General features: G+C 43.8%; 1 protein-coding gene across 1 annotated transcript in view; it reads right to left on the reverse strand.

Annotated features, from left to right (window-relative positions):
* The window catches only part of LOC121082370 (ankyrin repeat domain-containing protein 26-like), a 64,395-nt gene that overhangs the window by 41,532 nt on the left and 9,119 nt on the right, over positions 1-13,744 (reverse strand). The window contains exons 7-12 of the mRNA XM_040581701.1: positions 6,275-6,308; positions 6,062-6,195; positions 4,028-4,218; positions 3,165-3,321; positions 1,530-1,591; positions 287-389 (exon numbers count right to left, since the gene is read on the reverse strand). Coding sequence (XP_040437635.1) covers positions 287-389; positions 1,530-1,591; positions 3,165-3,321; positions 4,028-4,218; positions 6,062-6,195; positions 6,275-6,308 — 681 coding nt within the window. The remainder of the gene's footprint in view (positions 1-286; positions 390-1,529; positions 1,592-3,164; positions 3,322-4,027; positions 4,219-6,061; positions 6,196-6,274; positions 6,309-13,744) is intronic.

Consider the following 13,744-nt stretch of genomic DNA (forward strand, 5'->3'; position numbering starts at 1 on the left):
GACAGGTCAGCCCTAAACCACATACACTTTCAGCACTATGCCACAAGAACCCGAACCCAAAGAGATACAAACACATCCAAAGGACACACGTAACGCAAACAAGGTAACTTCCTTTACAACTTGCCAGCAAGCGCCGTGACAGCTGGTGTTAATTAACAAATACTAAGCACCTCACTGCTATAGCGCGCACCCACACCGTAAGTGCATGCCTAAGGCAGACATCGATAAAAGCTCACTTCAGCCTATACGTGTTTACAGACAAACATTTAGTCCACCAGGAAGTTACCGGTGTGGCGCTCCCCTGAAACAATCCGTGAGCGTGCTCCGTGTCTGTCTGCAGCTGGAAGCAACACACCAGGTGATCCTTCTTCCCGACTTTCAGAATCCGTCTGTAGAGCATAAAACACGGGCGTGAGCATCGGTACAAATTCTCAACTCATTTCTACGCAAAATGTTCCTGCTAAGCCAACTTGCACAGCATGGAATCACAAGAGCCTTTGATCAGCCCCTTGGAAAGGGCATGTCAAGACACAGTATATTGGAAAATCACAGCAGACTTGTGTGTTTTCAGATCTTAGGCAAAAACCTCACAACTCATCTAAACTAGTCTGTCACGCTGGCAAACTGCACAGCCGCAAGGGAGAATTAACACGGTAACTCGAGCTGTGGGTTGCGAACCCGTAACTGCAGGTCTGGGGGGGACCCAACTTTCGGACTGAACTGGTACCCGATACTCAAATTTGTGCTGACGTTCCCCAGGCACACGTCCTGCAGTGGGGAGCGAACACATTGCTACTCCCAGTTGCAAGGGTTGAACAAAGACTATTTGGGCTGAACAAAGACGAGCAAGACAAAGCTTACAGAAACCAAGGCTACAAAAACAAAAACCAAAAACAACCCAGCAGCATTTTAGCCTTGTCTTTTTAAGAAGCGGGTCGGGAAGAGTTCCTTCTTCCTCACAAGAAAAGTCAGAGGGCGTAAGCTACAGACTCTGCCCGCTTTCTTCTAACCCATTCCCACAGACAGGAAGAACTAAAAGGGCAAACACAGCCAGCACGTGTGGTATTTCTGTTGAACGCTACTCTCAAAAAGGGCCAAAAAGGTAGAAAGGCTCTTTCCCAAAGCAGCTCATCATCTAGGCTGCAGACCCTAAGGGCAACCACTGAACACGCCAGCGGAATAGAGTTGTGTGGTGAAAAAGCAACAATCCCGCCAGCCCCCGTAAGGAGCTCAGACTATTTTAAGCAGCAAGAAACTTCACTGCCGCAATACTGTACCAGAAACCCAACTCCAAGGGCCAGCTGCCATGAGACCCAAATCATTAGCTCGACCTACCTTCATCCCAAGCCTCGCTGAACAGCTAGCACACAGCACAAGTATTTCAAGGGCCCCCAGTTACAAACACACAGCAGAACCAGGAGAAGGGGAAATAAGCCTCAGCCGCGGCAGGGCCCAAGCTCCGAGTGCTTCTGGATCTCGCTCCCCACCCCCGCCCCACTGGGAACCCCGGTGTCCTTCACAGGAAATACCTCAGAATCCCAGGGAGATTCAGCATCTTCCTCTTCCTCTGCTCCCACCGCAGTCAGGGCACCTACAAAGGCAGTAAGAGGTGAGACACTGAGCCCTTCTATTTCACTCTGCTTTTCCCCATCACCCCTGCGCCCAAAAGATGCACAGCGGTTCTGTTGCTGAGGACAAACTAAGGAGTGAGTGTTGAATTCAAGGGTTTCTTCACACCCAGCACACAACATCATGGTACTTCCTTTGGATCGCCACCTCTCCAGCAGAAGATGGCTATGCACAACAGCTGACACAGCTACAAGCAGCACTGAGGACGTGTTTGGGTCACACTCAGGAAAAGGCTCCAGCACGCTGCAGCCCTGTGGCATACAGAGTTTAGGTCACCTGCTCTCCAGTCCACAGCTCCAGAAATTGCCACTCCAGAAGACTACCACCATCCACTGTACAAGAAGTACCATAGAAACACCACCCGACACATCTTCACGCTAAAATCACCAAGAAACAATGCTCCTTTTGTAGCACTACCAGAAAAGACCTTCCTTGACTAGCAGTTTTTACCCTGCTCCTTCCCAGAAGGTAGACACCTAAGCATTGCCATTGAAAAAGAGGAGAGGCTCACCGCCCAAAATCTCACCCCAAACACACAACTTGTTTCTATCTCAGGGGGCTAACATCCAAATCTCTTCTCTACTAGGCACACGCAAGGCTCAGTCTCAGTAGTTTAATCTGGCCAGGAACCTATCTTCATCTCTCTGTTTTAAGCTAGTCCGTTAGGTAAAACTGATTCAGGATTCGCTCTTGTGGAGACATGCACACAAAAAACAGGAAAGGAGCTAGAGACCAGCGAGGGCACCCGTCCTAGCAGAGGGGAACTGCTGGTTCCAGCCTCAGCTAGGACTACTCACACTGTGCCAAATGCAGGCTTATGGTAAAGTGCACAGGCAGAAGAGCATGTATAGGCACAACACCTGGAATACAGCAGGTTCTGCCAGGCCCGCTCTGTAGCATTTGATCAGCAGCTACACACGCTCTGGTAACATCTACCACACCACTCTACTCTCTGGAGACAGACAGTGGAAAGTGTGCCTTCTCCTCCTGCTCCAAGACCTGAGGTGAGTACCAGAGTGCTCAGCCCTGACTGACATGGCAATGCTTTCGAGCACACACAAGCGTGGCACTGGAGAGACTTTCTACGTTTTAAAACTGGACAAGGTGAGGCACTGGAACAGAACAGCTTTCTCTCAGATTGACTCAAATCTTTCCCAGGCTTCAGCCAAGAGCAATCACAACTTTTCAGTCTGACAGTACGGGCCAGAAAGGGGAATACTACTGTCACACCCAAGACTCTCTAATCCTCCTCTTTTTCAACTGTGCGTTTTGTTCTGATCGCTTCAGGGAGAACACAGCAACAAAACCAAGAATGACACCTGCTCCATGTAGCATCGTTTGGAATCCAAGGCCACAATTTGTTCTTCAGGAATGAATGAAAAGGAACAAAAGCTACTTTCCTCCTTGCCGATGCCCACTAGGGTTCACAGGCAAGGGAAAAACCTACTGTTTCAGAAGTCAATCACCATTTCAGTTCATTTTCTGTGCATTAATATTTACAGAGGAAGAACTGGGATCAGTATTCACTAACTCACTTCTCTCACCAGTGTTGTCTTTGGAAGCACTGTGGATTTGATGGCTATCATTACAAATAGAGTTTTTCACACCCTCAACAACTGCAGTTTGTAGCTCTTCACCAGTGTTTTCCTTTTCCTGCTCCTTCTCCTCTTCTTCCCGTTCAGGTGATTTTTCCTAGAAGAGATTGACCAAACAGCTGGAAATAGCAGAAACAAGCACCTTCTTAGCCATCCATCGACAACTTTAAAAATGCTTTTCCTGTGTAAGACAACAGGGAAACTTTGTTGAGCTTTGTTTTACAAGGCCTTCAGTTTTTCCATGGGAATCTCTGAGGAGACAGCAATGACATTAGCCCTAAGTCTCAGCCCTGGTTCTGCAAAGCTCCGGAGAAGCAATTCTTCATGTCAGCCTAACTCTAGCTTTCATTTCAGTTACATTGTTTTGGAACACGCTCTTCTTCCTCTACTTTGCTCCAGGAAAATCACTAACTTCCTGCTCTCAATCTTACTCAAACTTTTTGGTTCCTCTATTTCAGCCATCACACCAGGTATTTTACTAAATGGCAATAAATCTTGACAGATAAAAACTGTACATACAACTGAGAAAAACTGAATTTATTTCAGAAAAATTATACTGCCTATTTGTTTTCCTGCAAAACCACTGCAACCAATAAAATAATATTGAAAATACTGCCCAATATTATCCTTATACCTAAGAAACTGCTTTGGCTAGGAGTAAAGGCATTTTCTAATATAAAAAAAGGATGATCAAAAGATGGATATACGTGAAATATTAACAGAAATCCAGTTTACCTTTTGGTTCTTACCTTTATCACCCTTAGAAAATACCTTTGTGATTGAATCATCCTTATATAACTTACTTTGGTGCCCGAGTGAAATGCTGCTCTTACGTTTTCTTCATGCCTATTCAAGCACAAGTGTTCACTTTCTTGTTTCAGGGCTTCACAGACTTTGTTATCTACTTCACATTGCTCTTCTTCTGTATCTTCATCATCCACATGTTCCAGAAAGACAGAGTTTGGTCTTTGACTTTCAAGCCTTGGGTTTTTTCCTGCTGACAAAGAACTATTATCACTTTCAAAGCCATTACTGAAGCTTGACTTTTTCTCCTTAAGACCACAACTATCTGAGAGAAGCTGAGGTGTCTCTTTTTTCCAGTTTGTCATCTTAGATTCTGCAAAAAGGGAGTCATCATTTCTGTGAAACTTCACCCCAATCATGCTTTTCTTGTTCCAACTTTCTTGTTTATCTTGCAAATTATTTAGATTTTGAAAGACAGTTTGCTTTGGTACCGACTTGCAAGATACTTCATTATTCACCGTCTTTGGAGACATGGCAGTTATGTCAAAACAACAAAAGGAGTTATGGAAATGGCAACAGGCATGTTACCAGATTAATGGAGTAATCTGGGAACGTCTGGAAAAGGAACCAAGTCAAGGATGGGCAGGATGGAGGAAGGACTTGGCCAGGGACAAAGGCTTAGGAGGGGATTAATACCTTCATTTTAACAACATGACTTATGTTTTCTGAAATGCCTAAGCGCTGTGTTTTCAAAATGCTACTTTTCTCATTTACTATAGGAAAAGAATTATATAAAAGTAGATTTGCTAAGTAGTTTTTTAAACATTAGTATACTATGCAATCTGTTCCAAATAGCTTACTGTTTTTCCCGAACTGCTGGGAAGCATTCATTAACAATGTCAAGTTTGGCTTCTGCAGCTTCTGTAAATAAATGATTATTTTCTTTTAGAACACTAACGACAACAACAAATCCTTTGGTCACATCAAACCTTGAACACTAAATGTAATCAGGCTGTCCTTTTGATAGTGGTCAGGTGTTGGCTCCATCCTATACTTCTAACTACAAAAACACTCCTCACACACGCAATTCAGTGAGGATTTCACCCCCAAAACACCATGCAGGCACTCTTCTGAAAATTGTTTCCACAACTATGGTTACAGGCATAGCAGTTTTAAAAATCTGGGTTTAATATTTGTAGTACTTCCCTAAAATTCAGTTATATTTAAGATCGCAGCTTCTGGATGCTTACTTGCAAGTGTGCACAAGGGAAGTAACTGTTAAGAACCCTAGGTTTAATGCATTGATTAGTCCCTGCAAGTACACTTACCAGAATATCCTTACATTTCAAAAACATGCCCAAAAAATGCATAATTTATATTTAAATCAGTGCAAGAAAATGAAATCATGTTAAAACTAAACATGCTTGCGCCTCCAGTATTAGAGTAGGTTGAACTAGAACACCGGTTCCTCATCGCTGCAGAATCCCAGAGCAACAGAACAGATGCTCCAGACATCACTGCAGAAGTTAATAGTTCTTCAGAACACTAGCAAAAAAAGCAGGCCTGAGAGCTTGTAGCTGACAAAAAGAATACTGCCTAAGCATTCAAAAAACAGGAGGGAAAACATGCAGTGTGAGATTACATGCAAGCACAGAATGCCACCTCAATAGAAGAAAAAAAGATGACCCATTTGAGTAACTCATCCGCTGAGCACTCTTGAGTAACCTGATGAGGAGGAAAGGAGAACTAAGTGATGAAGGCTTTCAGTACCTCTTCATTAAAAAGTGCCCTTTATCAGTTAGGATTCTATCACGAAATTTACAGGAAACATTAACAGTGTTTGGGGAAGAACAGAACAGGTTATATTAGTAACTTATAAACTGAAAATCTGACTCAAATGACCAAGAACAAACAAAACTGTGGTGGTTTATCTCGTCGCCTATGGCTCTTTTGCCTCAAACCACAACTCTACTGCGTGCTCGGCCACAGCTACAGGTCTTTTAGGAAAAACTCACAGCAAAAGAAAGGCTGGCAGGTCAGAGACTGCTTCTAAGGAGAAAACAATATTGGCTAGAACTGTAGTTTCTTTCAATCCCCCAGAAAACTTGCCTTCAGATCACTTATTTTTATAGGACATTTACTGTAAATACACCATACCTTGGGAGTAAAATCGAGTTCTTCCTCAGAAGTATGCCAACTGACATCGCTCCCCTCTTTCTCCAAGCTTCTTAAAAAGTAAAGCAAAATGAGTACTGTGTCTCGCCAATCATTCCTCAGGTATGTGCTGGGTATGTTTAAAGTCTTACCTGATTGAGTCTCCTTGCGACAAGTCGTCTATTGCTGTTCAAACATTAATTGACATGTTGAAATTAGATTTGGCATGCTAAAAATCAACCAGCACATACAAACATTTAACCTGGACAACTCTACATGTCATAACAGAACGAAACTTTGGGGAGTCAACTTAACGTAAGACAGCATGAATGAATGCATGCATTTCCAAACAACTGCTTTTTCAAGTCACACTGAATTGACAAAACAAAAAAGACTAGAGTTATATCTCCTTTGAACTTTTATACCTAAAAGTTTAAGAACTACCTCTAAACTAAAAAAACCCAGCATAGCATGAATATGCTACGTTAATAAACAGTTAACAAAATACTGGTGCTTTAGCAAGACAGTAAATAAATGAACTGCTGAAGTACTCATACTGCACACACAAGCACACACTGTTGACAGAGATTTTACTGGTTTATATACTATACTAGCTGGTGCTCTACCCACTTACAGGTTATCCTGAAAAGGTAAAAAACATCAAAAAGCATAACCAAGATCTAAAGCAAGCTTATCCTCAGGTAGAAGAATCCCCAGCAGTTCTCTACGCTGCACCAAAAAGGGTATTCAACAGGCAAGACAGGCGTAACCAGGGCATTCTATACTACGCTCCAAGCTTTCATCCATGTTAAGACAGCAACTTGCACACAGGATCACAGCATAAATCAGGTCACAAGGGACCTCGGCAAGTCTCTCAGCCAACCGCCTCCTCAAAGCAGACTCAGCTCTGAGGCCAGATGAGGCTGCATAGGGCTTTTTCCACTCTGATCTTGAACCATTCAAGGAGGGAGACTGCACAACCTCTCTGTTTTACTGTTCTCACCATGGTGAAGCTGCCCACATTCCATTAGAAATTCTCTTGTTTCCATTTATGCCTCTTGTACCTTTGCTTCATGTGACGCACCACTGGGAGGCACCTGTCTCTGTCTTCTCCTTACACGTACTGGAAGCTGCTACTGGGTCCCCTTCAAAGTCATCTCCTCTCTACACTGAACAAGCCCAGTTCCCCCAGTCTCTCCCCAAAAGGCAAGTAGTCCTGCTCCTGGCAAAGTTTGATGGCCCTCCACTGAACTCGCTCACGGATGAAAGACCACTCTCTCTTGCACTGGGGCCTCAGAATTATACCCAGGTGCAGGAGCGGTCTGCAAACTGGGACCATGCGCGGCAATCAGTTAGCTGAGAGGAATTTGCTCGAGCTTGTCTAGACAACAATTAACATGATGAGGCATGTTTACAGAGCACAGGGGGGGTGGGAGACGGATGGCGCCAAGGAAAGATAACACCTTGCTGTTAATTGATGGCAGCTAACCACCAATCGGGGATTGCCTAGTATGCAAGGCTTAGCTTCAAGAACCAATCTGTTTAAAACGCGCAGCTTCTGAAAGTGTCTATAAACTGGTGCTTCTGTACAATAAATTGACATTTGCTTGCATCAAGCTGCGTCCCGTCTCTTCATTCGCCGCAAATTGGTGACCCCGACGTGATGCGTTTAAGGATCTGACGTGAAGGGCTCTCGAATCGCCTATCTGAGCGACATGCAGCGAATCCCACAGAACTTTGAATGATCTGCTGAAAGGAAGCAGGAGCCGGCCAGAAATCCCTCCGGAGTTGAGAGGTGAGCTGTGGGAAATCCGTAACGGGGAATCAGGGTTCGTCCCCAGAAACAGACGTATATGGACTCATGAAGGGTCTTCTAGTCAGATCAGGGAGTCCGTGCCTCAGTTTCCTCAAATGGTGACCCCTATGGTGGTGTTCCGAAGCCTTGGAAGAATAAGGACGGAACTGGTCGATAAAAAAGACAGCTCGTGGAAGAGGGCTGTGTTCCGGAGGAGACGGCTTGGCTGAACTTGCTGTCTGGACCAGGCGGACAACCTAAACCCCGAGGATAACACCTGTACTCATCGAGACAGGTGAGCAGCCAAGAAACTTTAGAGACTTTGAAAGAATGAAAGTGTGCACATACAGCAGCCAATTGTATGATGCTGCCGCGGAGGGGAGCTCCGTGTCGGGAATGCATTTAGCACCTTGGTGGCAAATTCTGACTACTCTTTGCCAAGTGTGGACTAATTCTACTAACGGTGCTAAACCAGAGGAAGCTGTAAATTCCACCGACAGCACGACTCTTCTCAAGACACCGTCAGTGATGGCGATTCCGTCCACACCTCCTCTGCCCCCAAAGCTTCTGTCACTGATTGCAGCGACCCTCACAACACAGGACCAAGCACGGGAACAGGACAACTCGGACAATGATTTTATTGACACTGATAAACCTTTTGATCCAGGTCCTATAGATCTGGAAAAGGAGGTAGACCTTTCCCCCACCCCCTTGTCTCTCCTGATGCATTGATTGTATTTTTGGGGAGGGTGAAAGGGATCTGAGGGACTGGTGGCAGGAATGCAAGTGGGAAACACTTCAGTGATGGGTTTTGGGAGTCGCTATGGCATGGTCAGTATTTTGTCAGACAAATCAACCTGCAGAGTGGCAGCCTGTGCAATACGAGGCTGTTAAAGGGTTAAGCAAAGCAGTGCGGGAAGGGAGGATTCATAATACATTTGCTGTGTCCCTTCTTGAAGTGATGGCAGAGCCTTATACGCTCACACTGCATGATTGGAAGTCATTGCTTTGTATGGTACTAACTGATACAGTATATGATGTGGTTATTTGATTTTTGTGAGCTATGTGTAGTGGCCTTGATTGAAAACCTTAATCGGGGAATTGCTGTTAACTATGAGCAGTTGGCTGGAGAAAATTAACTGTGCCGATTCTGTGACTCAGGCAAGGTATCCCAGGGACAACTGTTTGCAAATGAATGAGATGGCTGTTAAGGCAGTCAGGATGCGGGAGTCTTGCCACAGTCTTGCAGGGTCCTAGAGAGTCACTAACTTTAATACTAACTTGATCGATTGGCTTCAGAATATTTTGCAACAAGTCGAGCAAGAGGAAGCTCAAGGGATGCTTTTAAAACAACTAGCTGTGATAATGTCAATGAAAATTGTAAACGGGCAGCTTTCACAATCGCAACCCCAACATGTGTCAAATGATTGTAACGCAGAACTCACAGCAGACTGTAATTCTCAGGCTGAGTTCTGGAATGCAGCATAACAGATTTTTGCTTCTCTAATCTCTTCTGTAAGAATAGTACACGCTCTTAACTTGCTTAGTAAATTAGGCTGCTGGCTTGCTAAACAAAGTAATACTACAAATAATATTTTTTTTTCTGGCTTATTAACAGATGTTGATTCTGCCCATCATATGTTGCTACAGAACCGAGGTGCTATTGATTTTTATTATTAGCACAGGGACACAAGTGTGAAGACTTTGATAGGATGTGTTACATGAATCTGAGTGACCACTGTGAATTAATTTACAAAAGTATACAAAACTCAAAAGCCTTAAAACAAAGATCTGCAACAGAGCCAGGGGCGGGATGCCTTTGGTCTCTTCTCACGGCTGGGAAACTTTGGGCCATGACTCAAAAGTATTACAGGATTTATTATAATTATCTTTAACCACCTTAGTGACGTTTGCCTTAGGTCTCCCATGCTTTTTTTTCTGTATCCAGTGTTTAGTTGATTGTAACATAAAGCAGGTCATGGTCACCCAGCTACATACACCCTTTGCCTCCTTGCAACTAACAAGCAAAAAAGGGGAGGATAGAGAATGTCTGAAGAGATATACAGGAGAGGAAAATGGGGAATGGCTGACCTAACAAGAGATGAGAGAACAGCTAGGTGTTGTGAAGGAGAATAGGAAAGATAAACATGGTTATCTAGTGTTTAATAGGTGTCTGCATGCTTGTAGAGATATATAGCTATGTAACTGCATGAATGATTCCTGCCCTGAGCCTGGTGGAGCATACAGCTGCGGTTTGTGGGTTTGTGTCCGGGCTCAGAGATGTAAATAGGGGCTTCTCTGTTATGGTAAAAGTGTTTCTCTTTGCATAAAAAAAGAGAGGGAATGAAGGGAATGACCCCAGAGGTATGTTCAGAGAAGGCATGCTATGTTTCGAACTTTTTGACTGAACCAGTTCTTGTTTGGTGTGCCTTTCCACCTATGTATAATGTTAATCCAAAAGAAGATGATATTGTTTACACTTTGAATGTCGATCATTGTCTTTCTGTAGATGCTATATGTAGTAGGAGGCTATGATGGGAACGTGTCGCAGCGGTTCTTCTCTTATCCGGAGTAACAGCAGGGAAAGCATTAAAGAGTTAAATCACGTTGTTTGGTAGGCAGTTAAGAATGTGAGTCAAAATTGCCACTGCTTTTTGTTGCTGGTTCAAGGATATGGCTGTGAGGATTCTGATGGTATGCGCTGCGTGGATTTTAGGCGCCCCATTGCAGCAACATGTTATCAAAATCTGAGAAAATGTCAGCCTTTTTTGGCATTCATTCAATCAATTGGCAGTATTGTTTGTTTCCTATTACCTTGGTTGCTGTCATGTTTGCAAGGGCCCTGCAGAACATGGCAAACCTGGTACCAGCTGTTCAAAAACAAAAAGGGGAAATTGTAAAATTGTACGGAACAGAGACAGTGGGTTATTTTGACACTGATAATGTCTCAGTTGCTTTTTTATTTGTTCTATTACTTATACCTTGTTTTTACTCGTTCGGTTTCAAAGGTTCTTTTTGTGCAATAGGAAGGGGGAGATGCAGGAGCGGTCTGCAAACTGGGACCATGCGCGGCAATCAGTTAGCTGAGAGGAATTTGCTCGAGCTTGTCTAGACAACAATTAACATGATGAGGCATGTTTACAGAGCACAGGGGGGTGGGAGACGGATGGCGCCAAGGAAAGATAACACCTTGCAGTTAATTGATGGCAGCTAACCACCAATCGGGGATTGCCTAGTATGCAAGGCTTAGCTTCAAGAACCAATCTGTTTAAAACGCGCAGCTTCTGAAAGTGTCTATAAACTGGTGCTTCTGTACAATAAATTGACATTTGCTTGCATCAAGCTGCGTCCCGTCTCTTCATTCGCCGCACCCAGGGAGCTGGACACAACCCAGGGACTGCCAGGTAGCAGCGTACAATCCCCTCCCTCAGTCCCCTGGCTATGCTGCTCTTCATACAGCCCAGGACACCGTTAACCTTCTCAGCCGGCAGGGCACCCTGCTGGCTCATTCTCAGCTCGCTGTCTGCCAAGACCCTCTGGCTATTCCCAGCAAAGCAGCTCTCCAGCCAGGCAGCTCCAGCACGTGCTGTAGCAAACGGTTGTTCCTTTCCATGTGCAGGACTTGGCATCTGCCCTTGTTGAATTCTGTTAAGACAGGCCTGACAGTCCATTTACCCAGCTTGTCAAGGTCCCTCTGAATGGCAGCGTGGCCCAGATGCACATGTTGCAAACTCAACGACAGCGCACTCTAGCACACCACTGATGTACTAAAGAAATCTGAACTCTAGGAATCCAGCCTGAAGAGTGCGAAAACCTCTCAATTACCAACAACTAAGATGAAATAAAAGGCCTCTTCAATTCCCAGGACAGAAAGGAAAAAAACAAATAGAGCCTCCACATCGTATCCATTTCAGCATTCCTCAAGTCCTCGATAATTAGTTCTCATTAACTCTCATCACAAAATGAAGTTGCTTATAAATAGGAGATTGGTGGCCTTCCATAAAGTTGTATGATGACAGCCAAATCGAGGTCTTAGACAAAATCATTAAAAGGAAAAGAAAACAAAGGGCATATCGTGTTGAGTAAGTTATCTGAACTTTTGCTTTCCATGGATAGTAACTTTAAGCAATGATCAAAACCAGTTCCCATTCTCCTTTAAAAAGCAAGAGAGAAAGTTTATGAGATAGTTTTCAGACAGATCTTGATGCCCTACTGTAGAAATGGGATCTAGAAAAGTAGTATCTAGGGATCACTTGTTTCTACTTTAATTGAAGTCCATTTTCATTGTGGAGTAACAGAAGAGCATTATTTTTTTTTTAAATATTATTTATTATCACTAATGACACAAAGCAATCACTCAATTCAGTAATAAAGGACCCGTGCAAAACACGCAAACAAAAAGCGCCCAAAGCCTGCTCTCAAACCTGATTTATAAAACCATCAGAATAGAGACCTCCAAGATAATAAACATCACAGGTGTGTTAGTATTTGTACATCACACAACATGTTTCACAGTTGAAATGCTACTGTATAGAATACCTTTCTTTGGTTTTCCTGTTCTTGATGTCTGGCTAGGAGATTGTGGCATTCCGATATCCATTTAGGGAAAGGCGTGTCAAGGACAGACCAAACAAGGACACCAGAATAAATGTGAATTCCCAGAAATATGGAAAACCTAACCAGTACATTAACAAAGCTGTAGCAATGGGAGAATGTACTGTGACCATCAGCCTACTCTACAGTTACAAGAAGTAGAAGCCAAACCTATCACAACCTACAGAACTCTACTCTTAAGGGACAGTGTCAAACAGTGTAACTTAATTTACTTGCTCCATTGTAAAATACCTATATTCCAATATTTTGAAACACTGAAACAGATTCTTGGCAGTTTACTGTACTGCCAACTTTGAATTTCTCTCAGCTTGACTAGTCCTTGCCCAGCACTGACTGCCAATGCAATTCCTTCATATTTGTAGAGTGTTTTATACGTACGGCACACTCAAAATCCCTCCGTCTAAGCATCCCAAAAATCTGTAGGTGCCAACAAACTTTGGAGATACGCTAGCCAGTTGTGTCAGATGGTGCCTGATGCAAACACAGCCCCCTCCTACCTCAGTCTGAAGGTAAAATCCCTGCATATATTGATTTGACCATGCTGAACTGTTCACATAGAGAAGCTACGCCACCAGCCAGAACGCAGGCATGACAAGCAGTCAGAGTGAATACCCTGTTCCCCCAGGGCTATAGGGCAGGCCACAACTGGACCAGAACGGGTGCACTGACTGGTGTGAGTGTCATGCATGTGTGCTTGTGTGTGTACGCGTGTCTATGTGTTGTGGAACAGAAGCTTTAGAATATAAATCACCATCCGCCTGCTCTACTCATCCTACTTTGTTGGGTAGCTGCAATAACAGACCCACACCATTCATTGATATAAAAAATAAAATTTTACATATCAATGAATGGTGTGGTTCTGTTATTGCAGCTACCCAACACCAAATGTCTGTGTGACAAGGCCATAACATTTGCCTCAGAGCAACAGGGAGTCCCGCTTACATTGATGTTACCACAAATACATGGAATGGATGTGGCAAGAGGACTCCTATCAAAAATACACATGTAAGAGTTAAAAAAAGGACCTCAAGATTGATTTATATCTCCTGTATCACTTTTTACGAAAATTGAGAAATGAAGAAGCAATGTGAAACACACTGAAGCACTTGTTTCTTTTCCAAGAGCTCTATGATGAAAAACCAACGGTTTCTGTAGGGACTCAGGGAAACGCTGAAGGAACAATACACCAATACGCAGCGTGGCAGCTAAAAAA

This window comes from Falco naumanni, unplaced genomic scaffold (assembly GCF_017639655.2).
Source record: "Falco naumanni isolate bFalNau1 unplaced genomic scaffold, bFalNau1.pat scaffold_82_arrow_pat_ctg1, whole genome shotgun sequence".
Taxonomy (NCBI): domain Eukaryota; kingdom Metazoa; phylum Chordata; class Aves; order Falconiformes; family Falconidae; genus Falco; species Falco naumanni.